The sequence below is a fragment of the Nerophis lumbriciformis genome, linkage group LG02, assembly GCF_033978685.3.
Source record: "Nerophis lumbriciformis linkage group LG02, RoL_Nlum_v2.1, whole genome shotgun sequence".
Taxonomy (NCBI): domain Eukaryota; kingdom Metazoa; phylum Chordata; class Actinopteri; order Syngnathiformes; family Syngnathidae; genus Nerophis; species Nerophis lumbriciformis.
Genome location: NC_084549.2, coordinates 68,332,501 through 68,356,077, shown reverse-complemented (window position 1 = coordinate 68,356,077; position 23,577 = coordinate 68,332,501). Strand labels below are relative to the sequence as shown.

The 23,577-nt window shown below is 34.4% G+C and overlaps 1 protein-coding gene across 4 annotated transcripts in view; it reads left to right on the top strand.

Moving 5' to 3' along the window:
• LOC133610945 (LIM domain-binding protein 3-like) overlaps positions 1 to 23,577 on the top strand; it is a 73,970-nt gene that overhangs the window by 15,059 nt on the left and 35,334 nt on the right. For all 4 annotated transcript variants that reach the window (XM_061967753.1, XM_061967744.1, XM_061967735.1 and 1 more), the window contains exons 2-3: positions 11,337 to 11,488; positions 20,182 to 20,251. In XM_061967753.1, the coding sequence (XP_061823737.1) occupies positions 11,337 to 11,488; positions 20,182 to 20,251 (222 nt within the window). The remainder of the gene's footprint in view (positions 1 to 11,336; positions 11,489 to 20,181; positions 20,252 to 23,577) is intronic.

The following is a 23,577-nucleotide window of genomic DNA, read 5'->3' as shown; positions in this document are numbered from 1 at the left end:
TTAGACTTGGATGCTAGTACCACAGAAAACATCTGCATCGATGGACATTTTCTGTCACAAAGTCTGGATTTTTCCCGTCAAAAAATCTGGATTATTTATGTCAAAATGTAGGGATTTATTCTGTTAAAAAATCTGGATTTTTTTTTCTGTCAAAAAATCTGGATTTTTCTGTCAAAACTCTGGATTTTTTTCTGTCACGAAGTCGGGATTTTTCTCTGTCAAAATGTTGTGGTTTTTTTGTCACAAAGTCGGGATTTTTCTGTCAAAAAGTAGTGATTTTTTCTGTCAAAAAAATCGGGATTTTATTCTGTCAAAAAGTCTGCATTTTTTTCTGTTAAAAGTCAGGATTTTTCTCTGTCAAAAAATCGGGATTTTTTTTCTCTGTTAAAAGTCAGGATTTTTCTCTGTCAAAAAGACTGGATTTTTCTCTGTTAAAAGTCAGGATTTTTACGGTCAAAAAATCAGGATTTTCTCTGTCAAAAAGTCTGGATTTTTCTGTCAAAACTCTGGATTTTTTTTCTGTGACAAAGTTGGGATTTTTTGTGTCAAAATGTCGTGATTTTTTCTGTCACAAAGTCAAGATTTTTCTGTCAAAAAGTAGTGATTTTTTCTGTCAAAAAGTCGTGATTTTTTCTGTCAAAAAGTCGTGATTTTTTTCTGTTATAAGTCAGGATTTTTCTCTGTCAAAAAATCTGGATTTTTTTCTCTGTTAAAAGTCAGGATTTTTCTCTGTCAAAAAATCTGGATTTTTTTCTGTCAAAAAGACTGGATTGTTCTCTGTTAAAAGTCAGGATTTTTTCGGTCAAAAAATCAGGATTTTCTCTGTCAAAAAGTCGGCATTGTTTTCTGTTAAAAAGTCAGGATTTTTTTCTGTCAAAAGTCAGGATTTTTCTGTCAAACAGTCGGGATTTTTTCTGTCAAAATGTCGGGATTTTTTCTGTCAAAAAATCTAGATTTTTTTTTCGTCAAAAAAATCGGGATTTTATTCTGTCAAAAAGTCGGGAATTTTCTCTGTTAAAAGTCAGGATTTTTCTCTGTCAAAAAATCAGGATTTTTTCTGTCAAAAAATCGGGATTTTTTTTCTGTCAAAAAATCGGGATTTTCTCTGTCAAAAAGTCGGGATTTTTTTCTGTCAAAAAGTCGGGATTTTTACTGTCAAAAAGTCAGGATTTTTCTCTGTCAAAAGTCAGGATTTTTCTGTCAAACAGTCGGGATTTTTTCTGTCAAAATGTTGGGATTTTTTCTGTCAAAAAATCTGGATTTTTTTTTTGTCAAAAAAATCGGGATTTTATTCTGTCAAAAAGTCGGGATTTTGTCTGTCAAAAAGTTGGAAATTTTCTCTGTTAAAAGTCAAGATTTTTTCTGTCAAAAAGTCGGGATTTTCTCTGTCAAAAAATCGAGTTTTTTCTATCAAAATGTCGGGATTTTCTCTGTCAAAAAATCGGGTTTTTTCTGTCAAAAAATCGGGTTTTTTCTGTCAAAAATCGTTTCTTTTTTCTGTCAAAAATTGGGATATTACAAACTACAAGTGTGTGTGGGGGGCTCCTCGTATACTTTGCTTTGTGCACTGGTGCGCAGTCATGTTGGAAGAGGAAGGGGCCCACTCCAAACTGTTCCCACAAGGTTGGGAGCGTGTAAATGTCCAACATGTGTTGGTATTCTGGAGCATTCAAAGTTCCTTTCACTGGCCCAACTCCTGAAAAACAACCCCACACCATAATTCCTCCTCCACCAAATTTCACACTCGGCACAATGCAGTCTGAAATGTAGCGTTCTCCTGGCAACCTCCAAACCCAGACTGGTCCATCAGATTGCCAAATGGAAAAGCGTGACTCATCAGTCCAGAGAAGGCGTCTCTGCTCTAGAGTCCAGTGGTGACGTGCTTTACACCACTGCATCCCACGCTTTGCATTGGACTTGGTGATGTATGGCTTAGATGCAGCTGCTCGGCCTTGGAAACCCATTCCATGAAGCTCTCTGCGTACTGTACGTGGGCTGATTGGAAGGTCACATGAAGTTTGGAGCTCTGTAGCAACTGACTGTGCAGAAAGTCTTTGCACTATGCGCTTCAGCATCCGCTGACCCCTCTCTGTCAGTTTACGTGGCCTACCACTTAGTGGCTGAGTTGCTGTTGTTCCCAAGCTCTTCACTTTTCTTATAATAAAGCCGACAGTTGACTTTGGAATATTTAGGAGCGGGGAAATTTCACGACTGGATTTGTTGCACAGGTGGCATCCTATGACAGTTCCACGCTGGAAATCACTGAGAGCGGCCTATTCTTTCACAAATGTTTGTAGAAACAGTCTCCATGCCTAAGTGCTTGATTTTATACACCGGGCCAAGTGATTAGGACAGCTGGTTCTCATCATTTGGATGGGTGGCCAAATACTTTTGGCAATAAAGTGTGTGTGTGTATATATATATATATATATATATATATATATATATATATATATATACACACATATATATATATATATGTATATATATATATATATATATATACACACACATATATATATATATATATATATATACACACACATATATATATATATATATATATATGCATATTTGGATGTGCTATCGTGATGTAATCAAGCTAGCGTCGTTAGCATTAGCTAATATGCAAAATTTTTACAAGTGTCTGTGTTATGTATTTTTTATTTATTTCCCAAATTCCTCAGTAAATTCACCAAAACGTCACAGTGAAGTTATTGAGTCTGTTTAGCCGACTGAAGAGCTGGCTTGCGCAGCTGGTGGGTCCATGACGACGACTTCTGTTTTGTTTGATCAGCCATTTTACTGCCATGTTACAGACACCGTTTGGAAACAATTTAGGAATGTAAATAAACATTTCTGTGTAAATAACATATTTAACAACATATTTATCTGCGGCTTATAGTCTAGTGTGACTTATATATGGAAATATAAGTTTTTTTTCTTTTTAGGATTTAGTTGGTATGGCTTATATACCGGTGTGCTTTATAGTCCGGAAAATACAGTAGTCTGAGGACGTGAAGGGAAACACAAGATGTGTGCAGTAGCGCGCACACACACACACACACACACACTGGTAAAGGTCAAAGTGTGTTCTGACAGTGGGCAGAAGTCGAAGATCATTCTTACCGGGGAACCTGGGGAAAAAGAGTTAATATGGTTCATGGGGACCAAATTTTAAAAAAATTGCATAATTCACACAAATTTGTACGCGACTACTGAGGACCATTAAAAAAAAAAAAAAAAAAAAGTTCTAATTAAATATGACATAATCCTCAGAATCATTTAAAAAGGTTTCCCTTTAGGGGACCTGTTGTTTTGTCCCCATACCGTCAGAAATCCCCTAAAGGTGACTGTGTAAACAGAGCCATGTCCCCATTAAGTAAGCATTGCCAGAAAACACACACACACACACACACACACTGTTAAAGGTTAAAGTGTGTACCGATAGTGGGCAGAAGTCGTTATCTGGCTGTAGATCTGCTGACAGTGGATGCTGCAGACTTGGACCAGTTCTCTGCTGGCCTCACTGATCCAGATCCGGTTGGACTGAACCGAGCCCAGTCTGCACTCTACACGGCGGCCCAGTTTAGATGATGAAGAATGCAATACCAGTGAGAATAGTAGTGGAGGGTAGAACACAATTAATGTGAGACACCACAAAAAGGTTTTAATACCGTATTCTCCAGGCTATAGAGCGCACCAGTATATAAGCCACACCCACTACATTTTAGAAGAAATATCTATTTTCCATATATAAGCCGCGCCGGACTATAAGTCGTTGTGAAAATGAGTTATTTACACAGAAATATTCTGCAAATGTTTATTTACATGCCTTCATTGTTTGTAACACGGCAGTAAAACGGATGATCAAACAAAACAGAAGCCGTCGTCATGGACCCCACTAGTTGCGCAAGCTAGCTCTCCAATCGGCTAAACAGACTCAATAACTTCACGGTGATGTTTTGGTGAATGAATTTGTGAAACTGAAACAATACAAAAATAATGCCATTGTAAGTTAATAATACTAACACAGCCACTCGTAAACCTGTTAGCATATAGACTTGGACTTAGACTTAGACTTCCTTTTTATTGTCATTCAAATTTGAACTTTATAGTACAGATAAGAACGAAATTTTGTTGTATTAGCTCATGGTAGTGCAGGATTAAAAATCAATAAGGTGCAGATATAAATAAAAAGATTACTGTACAGATAAATGTATTGTACTTTTGCATATGCATCCACGTTTATGGATGTATGTTATATTGTCTTTATACTCCAGCCAGTTAATCCCTTTTTGGGGGGAATTGAGGGGATTATTATGATGTGTTCAAGAGTCTTATTAGCTATGTTAGCTAATATAGCTAATATAGCACTAGTTATATTAGCTAATGCTAACGACGCTAGCTTGATTACACTAGGATAACCCGTCAAATATGCATGAAAACACTCCTACAGACATCACACATGGGACGCTTTAGCAAGTATGAATTGTTTTAGTTATATTGTAAAACTTACAACCGTTGCTCAGAGTGATGAATGAAGAATCCATGCGAGAAGAAACGCAACGGACGGTTTTTACTTTCTGTTTGAGGCAAAACAGAAAGTGACTTTTCAACTCGCAGCACCTGCAGTGAGCGATCTCGTCCGAAAGATGGCGCCATAGCACAAACAATAACACACCATTTTTGGTCCTGTGCTTGGGTTTAATGAAAACTATCGACCACAAAACATGGTGGCAATTAGCGGAGGAAAAAATCCATAAATTACCCGCATGATGGATCAATGTTTACATGACTTGGCTCTGCATCGATGGACATTTTCTGTCACAAAGTCTGGACTTTTCCTGTCAAAAAGTCGTGATTATTTCTGTCAAAATGTCCGGATTTTTTTCTGTCAAAATGTCGGAATTTTTTTTGTCACAAAATTAGGATTTTTCTGTCAAAAAGTCGTGATTTTTTCCGTCAAAAAATCGGGATTTTATTCCGTCAAAAAGTCTGCATTTTTTCTGTCAAAAAGTCGGCATTATTCTGTTAAAAGTCGGGATTTTTTCCGTCAAAAAAATCTGGATTTTCTCTGTCAAAAAGTCGGGGTTTTTTTCTGTCAAAAAGTCAGGATTTTTCTCTGTTAAAAGTCAGGATTTTTCTGTCAAACAGTCTGGATTTTTACTGTCAAAATGTCGGGATTTTTTTCTGTCACAAAATCGGGATTTTTTTCTGTCAAAAAATCGAGATTTTTTCCGTCAAAAATTAGGATTTTTTTCCGTCAAAAAAATCGGGATTTTATTCCGTCAAAAAGTCGGGATTTTTTCTGTCAAAAAGTCAAGATTTTTCTCTGTTAAAAGTCAGGATTTTCTCTGTCAAAAAGTCTGCATTTTTTCTGTCAAAAAGTCTGCATTTTTTCTGTCAAAAAGTCTGCATTATTCTGTTAAAAATCAGGATTTTTTCCGTCAAAAAAATTGGGATTTTCTCTGTCAAAGAGTCAGGGTTTTTTTCTGTCAAAAAGTCAGGATTGTTCTCTCTTAAAAGTCAGGATTTTTCTGTCAAACAGTCGGGATTTTTCCTGTAAAAATGTCGGGATTTTTTTCTGTCACAAAATCGGGATTTTTTTCTGTCAAAAAAATCAGGATTTTTTTTCTGTCAAAAAATCAGGATTTTTTCTGTCAAAAAATCAGGATTTTTTTCTGTCAAAAAATCAGGATTTTTTTCTGTCAAAAAATCAGGATTTTTTCCGTCAAAAATCGGGATTTTTATCCTTCAAAAAAATCGGGATTTTATACTGTCAAAAAGTCGGGATTTTTTCTGTCAAAAAGTCAAGATTTTTCTCTGTTAAAAGTCAGGATTTTCTCTGTCAAAAAGTCGGGTTTTTCTGTCAAAAAGTCGGCATTTTTTCTGTCAAAAAGTCGGCATTATTCTGTTAAAAGTCAGGATTTTTTCCGTCAAAAAAATCGGGATTTTCTCTGTCAAAAAGTCGGGTTTTTTTCTGTCAAAAAGTCAGGATTTTTCTCTGTTAAAAGTCAGGATTTTTCTGTCAAACAGTCAGGATTTTTCCTGTCAAAATGTCGGGATTTTTTTCTGTCACAACATCGGGATTTTTTTCTGTCAAAAAATCAGGATATTTTTCTGTCAAAAAATCGAGATATTTTCCGTCAAAAAAATCGAGATTTTTTTCCGTCAAAAAAATCGGGATTTTTTTCCGTCAAAAAAATCGGGATTTTATTCTGTCAAAAAGTCGGGATTTTTTCTGTCAAAAAGTCGGGATTTTTCTCTGTTAAAAGTCAGGATTTTTTCTGTCAAAAAGTCAGGGTTTTCTGTCAAAATGTCGGGATTTTTTCTGTCAAGGAGTCTGGGTTTTTTCTGTCAAAAAATCGGGATTTTTTTTCTGTCAAAAGTCGGGATATTGGGGGCGGGGGGGCCTCCCCATATATTTGTATTTAGTGACATGACTTTTTCTGACCTTTGTACATCCGGTGAACGAAGTAGTGGTCAACCAAACCAGCAAACAGTGTGCAAGCTATCTGAGTACGCAAGGGGTCTAGATTTGACCGCTATAGTCAGATTTGGGTAAAACAATCTTATAAGCCGCAGGGCTCAAAGTGTAGGAAAAAAGTAGCGATTTATAGTCTGGAATTTACGGTACTTGCATCATCTAGGTCAGTGTTTTTCAACCTTTTTTGAGCCAAGGCGCATTTTTTCAAATGCGGAGGCACACCCCCAGCAGAACTCATTAAAAAATGAAACTCAGCAGCCGATATTGACAATAAAAAGTAGTTGTCACAATTGTTGGGTATGACTTTAAACCATAACCAAGCATGCATCAATATAGCTCTTGTCTCAAAGTAGGTGTACTGTCACCACCTGTCAAATCACCCCCTGACTTATTTGGACTTTTTTGCTGTTTTTTTTGTGTGTAGTGTTTTAGTTCTTGTCTTGCGCTCCTATTTTGGTGGCTTTTTCTCTTTTTTTGGTATTTTCCTGTCGCAGTTTCATGTCTTCCTTTGACCGCCATTCCACCACACCTGCTTTGTTTTAGCAATCAAGAATATTTCAGTTGTTTTTATCCTTCTTTGTGGGGACATTGTTGATCGTCATGTCATGTTGGGATGTACTTTGTGGATGCCGTCTTTGCTCCACAGTAAGTCTTTGCTGTCGTCCAGCATTCCGTTTTTTGTTTACTTTGTAGCCAGTTCAGTTTTAGTTTCATTCTGCAAAGCCTTCCCTAAGCTTCAATGCCTTTTCTTAGGGGCACTCACCTTTTGTTTATTTTTGATTCAAGCATTAGACACCTTTTTACCTGCACCCTGCCTCCCGCTGTTTCCGACATCTACAAAGCAATTAGCTACCTGCTGCCACCTACTGATATGGAAGAATATAACGTGGTAAGTCTCCCGATGTCCAGACAGTACAGACTCAACAACGGCACATTATTTGCGGATTATAAGACTGTATCTCACGGCACACTAGTGTGCCGCGGCACAGTGGTTGAAAAACACTGATCTAGGTGATGAATAGTAACATGTGACGTTGCTCGGAGTGATGAATGAAGAATCCATACGAGGAGAAACGCTATGGACGGCTCAAAGATGAAACGGCACGTCTACTTCCGGCTCAAAGCTTTTAACAGCAGTAAATACTTGTAAGCATTCACCCAGCAGCGCCTGCAGTGAGCAAAATCCTCCAAAAGATGGCGCCATCGCACAAACAATAACACACCGTTTAAGTGTCTTTGCATGTGTTTCATGAAAACTATTTGCATCATGGCCGTCAGCGAAGAAAAATCCATCAATTAGCTGCACCGGTTTATAAGCCACAGGGTTCAAAGCGTGGGAAAAAAGTAGGATCTTATAGTTTGCGGTAATCAATGTCTTGCTAATGCGATTAAATTATTTTCTTGCCGCGTTACTTCTGCTTCCTGCATACAGTCCTCAGGGTGCAAAGGTCAGAGTTCAGGGCTGCAAATAGAAGCGTGATGCTGGAGTGATGACGAAGGGTTTTTGGGGGGGTCAAAAGAGCGGGCGGGGGTGGGGTTAGCGGCGGGTGTGTTGACAGCTGTGTGGGCTTTGGAGGGCGGCGCCACTGAGACTCCCCCTGATGAGCCGGCGGTCACATGACCTGCCGTGTTCGCGCCTAAAGCGCCGCACCCTCGGCTTGAGTTGGCGCACTGGTGGACGTGTCTGTTAGTCGACCTCACTCCCTCACCGCCTCAAGAGCAGTGCCGGCTACCAGGTGGATCGCTCAGACTTTTAGCTCGGTACCTAGCGCGCTCGTCTCTCATGACACAGGTTGGAGAAAAGTAGGGACTGGACCAGGCGAGTTACACACGCCCAAATATGGCAGACTTCCCTTTTTTCATGAAGGATGTAGCCCAGTCATGAAGTGATTATTAATAATAAACCACCACATTTCATAAAGTGATTATTAATAATAACCACCACATTTCATAAAGTGATTATTAATAATAACCACCACATTTCATAAAGTCACTATTATAACCACCACTTTTCATAAAGTGATTATTAATAATAACCAACACATTTCATAAAGTCACTATTATAACCACCACATTTCATAAAGTGGTTATTAATAATAACCTGTTATTAATAATAACCACCACATTTCATAAAGTGATTATTAATGATAACCCCACATTTTGTTAAGTGATTATTAATAATAACCACCGCATTTCATAAAGTGATTATTAATAATAATCACCACATTTCATAAAGTGATTATTAATAACACCACATTTTGTTAAGTGATTATTACTAATAACCACCACGTTTCATAAAGTGATTACTAATAATAACCACCACATTTCATGAAGTGATTATTAATAATAAACCACCACGTGTCATAAAGTCATTGTTTATAATAACCACCACATTTCATAAAGTGATTATTATAACCACCACCTTTCATAAAGTGATTTTTAATAATAACCACCATATTTCATAAAGTGATTATTAATAATAACCACCACATTTCATAAAGTGATTATTAATAATAACCACCATGATTTATAAATTGATTATTAATAATAACCACCACATTTCATAAAGTGATTATTACAATAACCACCATGTTTCATGAAGTGGTTATTAATAATAACCACCACATTTCATAAAGTGATTATTAATAATAACCACCATGTTTCATAAAGTGATTATTAGTATTAACCACCACATTTCATAAAGTGGTTATTAACAATAACCACCATGTTTCATAAAGTGGTTATTAATAATAACCACCACATTTTATAAAGTGATTGTTAATAATAACCACCACATTTGATCAAGTGATTATTAGTATTAACCACCACATTTCATAAAGTGATTATTAATAATAACCCCCACCTATATGAAGTGATTATTAATAATAACCACCACATTTCATGAAGTGATTATTAATAATAATCACCACATTTCATAAAGTGATTATTAATAATAACCACCACATTTCGTAAAGTGATTACATATAACCACCACATTTCATAAATAAGTTATTAATTATAACCACCACATTTCATAAAGTGATTATTAATAACCACCATGTTTCATAAAGTGATTATTAATGATAACCACCACATTTCATGAAGTGATTATTAATAATAACCACCACATTTGGTTAAGTGATTATTAATAATAACCACCACGTTTCATAAAGTTATTATTAATAATAACCACCGCATTTCATGAAGTGATTATTAATAATAACCACCACATTTCGTAAAGTGATTATATATAACCACCACATTTCATGAAGTGATTATTAATAATAACCACCACATTTCGTAAAGTGATTATATATAACCACCACATTTCATAAAGTGATTATTAATAATAACCACCACATTTTATGAAGTGATTATTAATAATAACCACCACGTTTCATGAAGTGATTATTAATAATAATCACCACATTTCATAAAGTGATTATTAATAATAACCACCACATTTCGTAAAGTGATTATATATAACCACCACATTTCATAAATAAGTTATTAATAATAACCACCACATTTCATAAAGTGATTATTAATAACCACCATGTTTCATAAATTGATTATTAATAATAACCACCACATTTCATAAAGTGATTATTACAATAACCACCATGTTTCATGAAGTGGTTATTAATAATAACCACCACATTTCATAAAGTGATTATTAATAATAACCACCATGTTTCATAAAGTGATTATTAGTATTAACCACCACATTTCATAAAGTGGTTATTAACAATAACCACCATGTTTCATAAAGTGGTTATTAATAATAACCACCACATTTTATAAAGTGATTGTTAATAGTAACCACCACATTTGATCAAGTGATTATTAGTATTAACCACCACATTTCATAAAGTGATTATTAATTATAACCCCCACCTATCATGAAGTGATTATTAATAATAACCACCACATTTCATGAAGTGATTATTAATAATAATCACCACATTTCATAAAGTGATTATTAATAATAACCACCACATTTCGTAAAGTGATTACATATAACCACCACATTTCATAAATAAGTTATTAATTATAACCACCACATTTCATAAAGTGATTATTAATAACCACCATGTTTCATAAAGTGATTATTAATGATAACCACCACATTTCATGAAGTGATTATTAATAATAACCACCACATTTGGTTAAGTGATTATTAATAATAACCACCACGTTTCATAAAGTGATTATTAATAATAACCACCACGTTTCATAAAGTGATTATTAATAATAACCACCACGTTTCATAAAGTGATTAACGATAACACCACATTTTGTTAAGTGATTATTAATAATAACCACCACGTTTCATAAAGTGATTATTAATAATAACCACCTCATTTTATGAAGTGATTATTAATAATAACCACCACGTTTCATGAAGTGATTATTAATAATAACCACCACATTTCGTAAAGTGATTATATATAACCACCACATTTCATAAAGAGGTTATTAATAATAACCACCACATTTCATAAAGTGATTAACGATAACACCACATTTTGTTAAGTGATTATTAATAATAACCACCACGTTTCATAAAGTGATTATTAATAATAACCACCACGTTTCATGAAGTGATTATTAATAATAACCACCATGTTTCATAAAGTGATTATTAATAATAACCACCACATTTCATGCTAGAAATAAAATACAAAGATACAAAATGATCAGAAACCAGGACTACAAATGTGAACGTATTAAAGACGCCATTGAATTCACTCCGTCACTCCTCTCGCCAGTCATTGATGACAGCCACCAGTGCGACAGCCCAGGTCAAAGGTCATCATTTTCCCGTCTGTACTCCTTTGTTCAGATCTCGCCGGGCAGCAAGGCGGCGCTCGCCAACCTGGTCCAGGGCGACGCCATCGTGGCCATTGATGGCGTCAGCACGGAGGGCATGACTCACCTGGAGGCCCAGAACAAGATCAAGATGGCCACCTACAACCTGGCCCTCACCATGTCCAAGTAAGACCTCAAACATGGCCAGTCCTGTCTCTAGTGGCGCACTTGTGTACTACACCTCGGCCCCCTTTACTAGCACCCACCAGTCCTGTCTCTAGTGGCGCACTGGTGTACTACACCTTGGCCCCCTTTACTAACACCCACCAGTCCTGTCTCTAGTGGCGCACTTGTGTACTACACCTAACACCCACACATCACTCAGTCAACAGTGTGTACAATCTATAAAATAGTGTGTACTTTTAGTGTGTACAATCTATAAAATAGTGTGTACTTTTAGTGTGTACAATCTATAAAATAGTGTGTACTTTTAGTGTGTACAATCTATAAAACCGTGTGTACTTTGGGTGTGTGTCAAAGTGTAATATAGTGTGTACAAAGTATAAAATAGTGTGTGCTAATAGTGTGTACACTCTATAAAATAGTGTGTACTTTTAGTGTGTACAAAGTATAAAACAGTTTGTACTTTGGGTGTGTGTTAAAGTGTAACATAGTGTGTACAAATTATAAAATAGCGTGTACTTTTAAGTGTGCACAATCTGTGTACTTATACTTAATCCTTTTGTGTATTAGTGTGTTACACCTGTGTACTTATACCTAGTATTTAGTGCATAAGTGTTTTACATTTGTGTACTTATACTTAGCCTTTTGTGTATTAGTGTGTTACACTTGTGTACTTATACTAAGTCTTTTTGTGTGTTACACTTGTGTACTTATACTTAGTCTTTTTGTGTGTTACACTTGTGTACTTATACTTAGTCTTTTTAGTGCATAAGATTGTTGCACACGTGTACTTATTAGTTATTTTGTGTATTTGTGTGTTACACCTTTGTACTTATAAGTAGTCATTTTGTGTATTAGTGTGTTACACTTGTGTACTTATACTTAGTCTTTTTAGTGCATAAGTGTTTTACATTTTGTGTACTTATACTTAGCCTTTTGTGTATTAGTGTGTTACACATGTGTACTTATACTTAGTCTTTTTATTTATTAGTGTGTTACTCTAGTGTACTTATACATAGTCTTTTTGTGTATTAGTGTGTTACACTTGTGTACTTATACTTAGTCTTTTTAATTATTAGTGTGTTACTGTACTGTATTTATACATAGTCTTTTTGTGCATTGGTGTTACACTTGTGTACGTATACTTAGTCTTTTTATTTATTAGTGTGTTACTCTAGTGTACTTATACATAGTCTTTTTGTGTATTAGTGTGTTACACTTGTGTACTTATATTTAGTCTTTTTAGTGCATAAGATTGTTGCACATGTGTACTTATAATTAGTCCTTTTGTGTATTAGTGTGTTACACTTGTGTACTTATGCTTAGTCTTTTTAGTGCATAAGTGTTTTACATTTGTGTACTTATACTTAGCCTTTTGTGTATTAGTGTGTTACACTTGTGTACTTATACTTAGTCTTTTTATTTATTAGTGTGTTACTCTAGTGTACTTATACATAGTCTTTTTGTGTAATAGTGTGTTACACTTGTGTACTTATACTTAGTCTTTTTATGTATTAGTGTGTTACTCTAATGTACTTATACATAGTCTTTTTGTGTATTAGTGTGTTACACTTGTGTACTTATACTTAGTCTTTTTATTTATTAGTGTGTTATTCTTGTGTACTTATACTTAGTCTTTTTGTGTGTTACACTTGTGTACTATACTTAGTCTTTTTGTGTGTTACACTTGTGTACCTCTACTTAGTCTTTTTAGTGCATAAGATTGTTGCACATGTGTACTTATAATTAGTCCTTTTGTGTATTGGTGTGTTACACCTTTGTACTTATAAGTAGTCCTTTTGTGTATTAGTGTGTTACACTTGTGTACTTATACTTAGTATTTTTAGTGCATAAGTGTTTTACATTTGTGTACTTATACTTAGCCTTTTGTGTATTAGTGTGTTACACTTGTGTACTTATACTTAGTCTTTTTATTTATTAGTGTGTTACTCTAGTGTACTTATACATAGTCTTTTTGTGTAATAGTGTGTTACACTTCTGTACGTATACTTAGTCTTTTTATTTATTAGTGTGTTACTCTAGTGTACTTATACATAGTCTTTTTGTGTAATAGTGTGTTACACTTCTGTACTTATACTTAGTCTTTTTATTTATTAGTGTGTTACTCTAGTGTACTTATACATAGTCTTTTTGTGTATTAGTGTGTTACACTTGTGTACTTATACTTAGTCTTTTTATTTATTAGTGTGTTACTCTAGTGTACTTGTACATAGTCTTTTTGTGTATTAGTGTGTTACACTTGTGTACTTATACTTAGTCTTTTTAGTGCATAAGATTGTTGCACAGGTGTACTTATAATTAGTCCTTTTGTGTATTAGTGTGTTACACTTGTATACTTATGCTTAGTCTTTTTAGTGCATAAATGTTTTACATTTGTGTACTTATACTTAGCCTTTTGTGTATTAGTGTGTTACACTTGTGTACTTATACTTAGTCTTTTTATTTATTAGTGTGTTACTCTAGTGTACTTATACATAATCTTTTTGTGTATTGGTGTGTTACACTTGTGTACTTATACTTAGTCTTTTTATTTATTAGTGTGTTACTCTAGTTTACTTATACATAGTCTTTTTGTGTATTAGTGTGTTACACTTGTGTACTTATACTTAGTCTTTTTAGTGCATAAGATTGTTGCACAAGTGTACTTATAATTAGTCCTTTTGTGTATTAGTGTGTTACACTTGTGTACTTATGCTTAGTCTTTTTAGTACATTTGTGTACTTATACTTAGCATTTTGTGTATTAGTGTGTTACACTTGTGTACTTATACTTAGTCTTTTTATGTATTAGTGTGTTCCACTTGTGTACTTATACTTGGTCTTTTGTGTCTTAATGTATTACACTTGTGTACTGATACTTAGTCTTTTTGTGTATTATTGTTTTGCACATGTGTACTTATACTTAGTCGTTTAGTGTATTAGTGTTACACTTGTGTACTTATATTTAGTTGTTTTAGTGCATAAGTGTTTTACACCTGTGTACTTATACTTAGCATTTTGTGTATAAGTGTCTTACACTTGTGTACTTATACTTAGCCTTTTTAGTGCATAAGATTGTTGCACATGTGTACTTATAATTAGTCCTTTTGTGTATTGGTGTGTTACACCTGTTTACTTATATTTAGTCATTTTGTGTATTAGTGTGTTACACTTGTGTACTTATACTTAGACTTTTTAGTGCATAAGTGTTTTACATTAGTGTACTTATACTTAGTCTTTTTATGTATTAGTGTGTTACACTTGTGTACTTATAAGTAGTCGTTTTGTGTATTATTGTGTTGCACTTGTGTACTTACACTTAGTCTTTTGAGTGCATATGCAATACATTCCCACTGAGAAGTACAGTAAACTGCAGTACACTGCAAAGAAGTACCAGGAACCACTGAGGGTAAATACTAATACCCACCTTCAGGAACTAAGTACACAGTGCGTGTACTTTTTGATGTTTACTGATGCAAGTATTCCATTTGAGACAGCAAATGTTTGAACAGTTTTTGTTCGGAGGACCCCGATAGGGACAAGCGGTAGAAAATGGATGGAAGCTCGTTTGGACACAGGCAGTGCATGCTGGGTAACGTCCGGCTAGCCAATCAGAATCCAAGGAGTGGTTCGCTTGCAGTTTTTGATTGTTGCCAAGTTCTCACAAGTGTCTTCTTTCCGTGAGGTCAACCAATCACGGCCTCGGTCCTGGTCTTTGTCTCCGACCGCCCGGGAACACGAGCTCCCGGGTCACCAAGGCCCGGGAAGTAATAACATAGAAGAAGAAGTAATAATGTGGAAGAAGAAGTTGTGAGATCTGAGCCGATATGAAGACATTGTTGTCCCCGTGCAAGCTGAGCCCAGGGGAGGGACGTGTCACATGACCTGCGGATATTGAGGTCATGTGACCCAGAGGTTCTTGCCTTCAAGGACCTCGGTGATGCCGCAGTTCCACCCGACCCCTGCTGTCTCGTGAATAATCGACGTATTGATTTTACAACATCAAAGGAAGCTGCGCGCTGAAAATGGCCGCCGGGCTGCACTCTGAACGCCCCCCACACCCCCAACCCCGCTCTCATTTTAGGAGCGCCGCACGGAACCTTTCTCAAGGGGAGGCCACCTGCACGCCAGCACGGCGGCCCGGAGCTGTTTGACGGATGAGATCTGATAAGTTGAGCGAGGAAATGAATGTCGGCGCTCTGAGCTCCGAGCGCGGTTTCATAACGGCAAACGCCGCGGGTGACGGCGATAAGGCGCCGCGCTGACGATGAGGAGGGATTTTCCCCCTCCCCATCTTTGACCTCCGCTGACACGCAAGCCGTCTTCCACACGTCAGGGTCAGCACGTGCTTCTAGTGATTTATTTATTTCCCACATTTATTTATTTCCCACAGTTATTTTTTTCTCACATGTATTTATTTCCCACATGTATTTATTTCCCACGTTCATTTATTTTGCATATTTATTTCCCACATTTATTTATTCCGCACATTCATTTATTTTGCATATTTATTTTCCACATTTATTTATTTCCCACATTTATTTATTTCTCACATTTATTTATTTCCCACATGTATTTATTGCCCACATTTATTTATTCGGCACATTCATTTATTTTGCACATTTATTTATTTCCCACATGTATTTATTTCGCACATTTATTTATTTCGCACATTTATTCCGCACATTTATTTATTTCCCACATTGTTTTATTTCTCACATTTATTTATTTCTCACATTTATTTATTCCGCACGTTCATTTATTTTGCACATTTATTTATTCCCCACATGTATTTATTTCCTACATTTATTTATTCCCCACATTTATTTATTTCTCACTTTTATTTATTTCCCACATGTATTTATTTCCTACATTTATTTATTTCTCACATTTATTTATTTATTTCGCACATTTGTTTGTTTCCCACATTAATTTATTTCCCCCATTTATTTATTTCCCACATGTATTTATTTCCCACATTTATTTATTTTGCACATTTATTTATTCCGCACATTTATTTATTTCCCACCTTTATTCATTCCCCACATTTATTTATTTCCCACATTATTTATTTCCCACATTTATTTCCCACAATTATTTTTTTCTCACATGTATTTATTTCCCACATTTATTTATTTCCCACATGTATTTTTCCCACATGTATTTATTTCCCACATTTATTTATTTCCCACATTTATTTATTTCCCACATTTATTTATTTCCCACAGTTATTTTTTTCTCACATGTATTTATTTCCCACATGTATTTATTTCCCACATGTATTTATCCATCCATCCATCCATTTTCTACCGCTTATTCCCTTTATTTCCCACATTTATTTATTTCCCACATGTATTTATTTCCCACGTTTATTTATTTCCCACATGTATTTATTTCTCACATTTATTTATTTCCCACATGTATTTATTGCCCACATTTATTTATTCAGCACATTCATTTATTTTGCACATTTATTTATTTCCCACATGTATTTATTTCCCACATGTATTTATTTCTCACATTTATTTATTTCGCACATTTATTTATTTCTCACATTTATTCCGCACATTTATTTATTTCCCACATTTATTTATTCCCCACATTGTTTTATTTCTCACATGTATTTATTCCGCACATTTATTTATTTCCCACATTTATTTATTCCTCACATTTATTTATTCCGCACATTCATTTATTTTGCACATTTATTTATTTCCCACATGTATTTATTTCCTACATTTACTTATTCCCCACATTTATTTATTTCTCACTTTTATTTATTCCCCACATGTATTTATTTCCTACATTTATTTATTTCTCACATTTATTTATTTATTTCGCACATTTGTTTGTTTCCCACATTAATTTATTTCCCCCATTTATTTATTTCCCACATGTATTTATTTCCCACATTTATTTATTTTGCACATTTATTTATTCCGCACATTTATTTATTCCTCACATGTATTTATTTCACACATTTATTTATTTTGCACATTTATTTATTCCGCACATTTATTTATTCCTCACATGTATTTATTTCACACATTTATTCCGCACATTTATTTATTCCCCACATTTATTCATTCCCCACATTTATTTATTTCCCACATTTATTTATTTCCCACATTTATTTCCCACAATTATTTTTTTCTCACGTGTATTTATTTCCCACATTTATTTATTTCCCACAGTTATTTTTTTCTCACATGTATTTATTTCCCACATGTATTTATTTCCCACATGTATTTATCATCCATCCATCCATTTTCTACCGCTTATTCCCTTTATTTCCCACATTTATTTATTTTCCACATTTACGCTCCAACGTAAAGTTAGGCTCCACTCATCCAAAATGTGTTAGCTTGATGCTAACTTACATTGGATTTGCCATACACATGCTGCTGATTAGCATTAGCGATTTTACATGGCGACTCAGCTGCCAGTTTCTACAGTAAAATTTACTTGTGATTTTACAGTAAAAATCTGGCGACTGATCTGCCAGTAAAAAAAAATGTTGTACCGTTTTTCTATTTACAGTAACACACTGTAAAACAACAGCCGTAGATTGTACAGGTGATCGCGATAAGACGCTGCGCTGAGGGTAAGGAGGGATTTTCCCCTCCCCCGCTGAGCACGCCGGCGTGTACCGTGCGACACACAGCCGTCCTCCACACGTCAGCGTCAGCACGTGCTTCTAGAGAGTTCTGCTTCCACTCGCCATTTCCATGAGGATGATGGAGTCATGTCACACTACAGCGATATCACATCTTATCTTATGTGGTTCACGGTCACGATAAAGTCACATCAAGTATCAACATGATAAGATATTAATCTGATAGGGTATCGATATGATGTGGTATCAATATGATCAAATATTAATCTGATAGAGTATCAATGTGATTTTGTATCAATATGATCAAATATTAATCTGATTGAGTATCAATGTGATGTATCAGTATGATGTAGTATCAATGTGATGTTGTATCAATATGATGTAGTATCAATATGATGAAATATCAATATGATGTAGTATCAATGTGATGCAGTATCATTATGATATAGTATCAATGGGATTTAGTATCAATGTGATGGAGTATAAATATGATGAAGTATCAGTATGATGTAGTATCAATATGTACAGTATCAGTATGATGGAGTATCGATATGATATAGTATCAGTATGATGTAGTATCAGTACGATGGAGTATCAATATGATGAAGTATCAGTATGATGTAGTTCCTATATGACATAGTATCAGTATGATGTCGTATCAGTATGATGTCATATCAGTATGATGTCATATCAATATGATGTCGTATCAGTATGATGTAGTATCAATATGATGTAGTATCAAAATGATGTAGTATCAAAATGATGTAGTATCAGTATGATGTAGTATCAATATGATGTAGTATCAGTATGATGTAGTATCAATATGATGTAGTATCAGTATGTAGTGTCAATATGATGTAGTATCAATATGATGTAGTATCAGTATGATGTAGTGTCAATATGATGTAGTATCAGTATGATGTAGTATCAGTATGATGTAGTATCAATATGATGTAGTATCAGTATGATGTAGTATCAGTATGATGTAGTGTCAGCATGATGCCGTATCAATATGATGTAGTAACAGTATGATGTAGTGTCAATATGATGTAGTATCAGTATGATGTAGTATCAATATGATGTAGTATCAGTATGATGTAGTGTCAATATGAGGAAGTATCAATATGATGTAGTATCAATATGATGTAGTATCAGTATGATGTAGTATCAATATGATGTAGTATCAGTATGATATAGTATCAGTATGATGTAGTATCAATATGATGTAGTATCAGTATGATGTAGTATCAATATGATGTAGTATCAGTATGATGTTGTATCAATATGATATAATATCAGTATGATGTAGTATCAATATGATGTAGTATCAGTATGATGTAGTATCAATATGATGTAGTATCAGTATGATATAGTATCAGTATGATGTAGTATCAGTATGATGTAGTATCAATATGATGTAGTATCAGTATGATGTAGTATCAATATGATATAGTATCAGTATGATGTAGTACCAGTATGATGTAGTATCATTATGATGTAGTGTCAATATGATGTAGTATCAGTATGATGTAGTGTCAATATGATGTAGTGTCAATATGATGTAGTATCAGTATGATGTAGTGTCAATATGATGTAGTATCAATATGATGTAGGATCAGTATGATGTAGTATCAGTATGATGTAGTATAAGTATGATGTAGTATCAGTATGATGTAGTGTCAATATGATGTAGTATCAGTATGATGTAGTATCAGTATGATGTAGTGTCAATATGATGTAGTATCAGTATGATGTAGTATCAATATGATGTAGTATCAGTATGATGTAGTGTCAATATGATGTAGTATCAGTATGATGTAGTATCAATATGATGTAGTATCAGTATGATGTATCAGTATGATGTAGTATCAGTATGATGTAGTATCAATATGATGTAGGATCAGTATGATGTAGTATCAGTATGATGTAGTATAAGTATGATGTAGTATCAGTATGATGTAGTATCAATATGATGTAGTATCAATATGATGTAGTATCAGTATGATGTAGTATCAGTATGATGTAGTATTAGTATGATGTAGTATCTATATGATGTAGTATCAATTTCTTTGTCCTTTGAGGTTCAAGCGTCCTGTCGTCATGCCGCCCCCGAGGATGGACATCAGCTTTCCTATGATCCCTCACCAGCAGGTAAGCTCTGACTAGGAGAAACATGTCTTGTCCTGTTTGTCCACAAGGTGGCGCTGCAGGCTCAAAAATGTGATTGGTTGACAGTTAAGCTGCTGCGTGCTGATTGGTTGAAGGTTTGAGAACAAAGGAGTGACAGGGATCAATTGCATAATATGACACGTGTGAACGTTGGTAGTCATTTAGGTCAATTGTTGCTATTTACCACGTGATCAACCTTACACATCATAAACTTATCCTCGTAGGTTTATCATACATGAATAATCAGAACAAGTTTATCATTCATCAATAATCAGAACAAGTTTATCATATATTAATAATCAGAACAAGTTTATCATACTTTAATAATCAGAACAAGTTTATCATACATTAATATTTAGAACAAGTTTATCATACATGAATAATCATAACAAGTTTATCATACATTAATAATCATGGCAACTTGCCAGATACTGCAGCAGTTTCGCACATTTATTTATTTCTCACATTTATTTATTTCCCACATTTATTTATTTCCCACATGTATTTATTTCTCACATTTATTTATTTCGCACATTTATTTATTTTGCACATTTATTTATTCCCCACATGTATTTATTTCCCACATATATTTATTTCGCACATTTATTTATTTATTTATTTCACACATTTATTTATTTCGCACAATTATTTATTTCGCACATTTATTTATTTATTTATTTATTTCACACATGTATTTATTTCACACATTTATTTATCTCGCACATTTATTTATTTCACACATTTATTTATTTCGCGCATTTATTTATTTTCGACATGTATTTATTTTGCACATTTATTTATTTCACACATTTATTTATTTCGCACAATTATTTATTTCGCACATTTATTTATTTATTTCACACATTTATTTATTTCACACATGTATTTATTTCACACATGTATTTATTTATTTCACACATTTATTTATTTCGCACATTTACTTATTTATTTATCTCACACATTATTTATTTCGCACATGTATTTATTTCACACATTTATTTATTTCGCGCATTTATTTATTTTCGACATGTATTTATTTCGCACATTTATTTATTCCCCAAATTCATTTATTTCCCACGTGTATTTATTTCGCACATTTATTTATTTATTTTGCACATTTATTTATTTATTTATTTATTTCACACATTTATTTATTTCCGACATGTATTTATTTTGCACATTTATTTATTTCCCACATTTATTTATTCCCCACATTTATTTATTTCCCACATGTATTTATTTCGCACATTTATTTATTTATTTATTTATTTCCCACATTTATTTATTTCTCACATGTATTTATTTCGCACATTTATTCCGCTATTTCGCACATTTTTTTATTTCCCACATTTATTTATTTCCCACATCGATTTATTTTGCACATTTATTTATTCTCCACATTGATTTATTCCTCACATTGATTTATTTCGCACATTTATTTATTTCCCACATTTACGCTCCAACGTAAAGTTAGGCTCCACTCATCCAAAATGTGTTACATTGGATTTGCCATACACATGCATTAGCGATTTTACATGGCGACTCAGCTGCCAGTTTCTACTGTGAAATTTACGCTAGTTTTTACAGCATATCACTGTGATTTTTCAGTAAAAATTTGGCAACTGAGAAAATTTTTTACCCTTTTTCTATTTACAGTAACACACTGTAAAACAACAGCCGTAGATTTTACAGGTAAAAAAAACTTGGTTGCCAGAATTCTACTGTAAAAAAGAAGCAGTACCATTTACAATAATACGCTGTCAAAAACCACGCAAATATTACGGTAAAATCCTGGTTGGAAGGGGATTTATATGGATCCATTCGTCACTGTTTACCTGACACACGAAACATGACGAAATGGGTGGTTGCACTATACACTTCAGCCGCCAGATGGCAGTAGAGTGCGGAACATTTAAACATGTGTTTTGTGGAATTTCCATTGTTATGTACCGTGGCACTTTCCATCATTTTAAGCAGACTGCATTGCAAAATGATTAACCCGCCCCTTTTCCACCCAGGAATGGGGCCATATGAACCCCTTCCCTACTGCAGCTGCCATTTTTTTTACCCTAAAATCTACGGCTGTTGTTTTTACATTGTTACTGTAACTAGAAAAACATTACAACTGGTTTGTTTTTTTTACAGTAAAATTCTGGCAAGTGTCCTGCCAGTAAAAAAAAAAAAGGTATTTTTTTCCTATTTTACAGTAACACACTGTAAAAACCACAGCTGTAGATTTTATGGTTTAAAAAAAATTGGCTGTACAGTTTATGGACACATAACAGAAAGTAAAGAAAGAAACATGATAGAGTGAAGCAGCGGAATTCAAACTGAAGTGGTGAGAGACGACTGTGTGACCTTGTGGGAACATTTCCGTTGCACCATCACTCTAAATGATACTGTCATGCATATAAGACATAAATATGACAAACTGTACAGCATATGGACACATACCCCAAAGAAAGGAAAGAAACATGATAGAGTGAAGCAGCAGAATTCAAACTGAAGTGGTGAGAGACGACTGTGTGACCGTGTGGGGACATTTAACACCTACCTGTTGCACCTTCACTCTAAGTTACACTTGATTTATATTTAGCCTGCAGCGCCATCTATTGTGACACACCAAGACATACATGGCTCCTGTATCTCCCATCATGCATCACTCTTTCTTGTCGCCATCTCGACGAGCCTTAACGTTCTTTTTGCTTTTCTTGATTGCGTCACCTTTTCCCTAAGCTATAACAACAAGGCTGCGGAAACTGTCGACAGGCGGGGGGAGTGTCCCGATCCCATGTCGATATTGTGCATCGCTCCCGTATCAACAAAAGGAAAAGGAAATAATAATATGTGCCTGCGTGTCCAATGTGTGATATCATGTCCGATACAAGCGTGTTTACTTTATTTACTATTATATTTTACTGAAGTCATTTACAAAAGGTAAACAGAAACAAAAAAATAAATAAAATAGAGTTAAAAGGATAATAAAAAAATAATAAATACAAATATAATTTAAATTAAATAATAATTTAAAAACCATAGTAGGCTTTAGGCTACTAGGAGCGAGCAGCTACACAACAGCTAAGCACACAATAGCGCACAAGCTAGACGTAATAATATCACAGTGTAAAACGTGACATTTGTCAATATAAACGATTATCAAATATTTATAGTTGCACATTACTTACACATACAAAGTCTCCAAGGCAGAATCGTATTAGAAAGTCTCCAGTAACAAACGTGTCCGCATCATTCGACGCACTGAGTCATGAGCGGAACTTCGTGAATTATTAGACTTAGACAAACTTTAT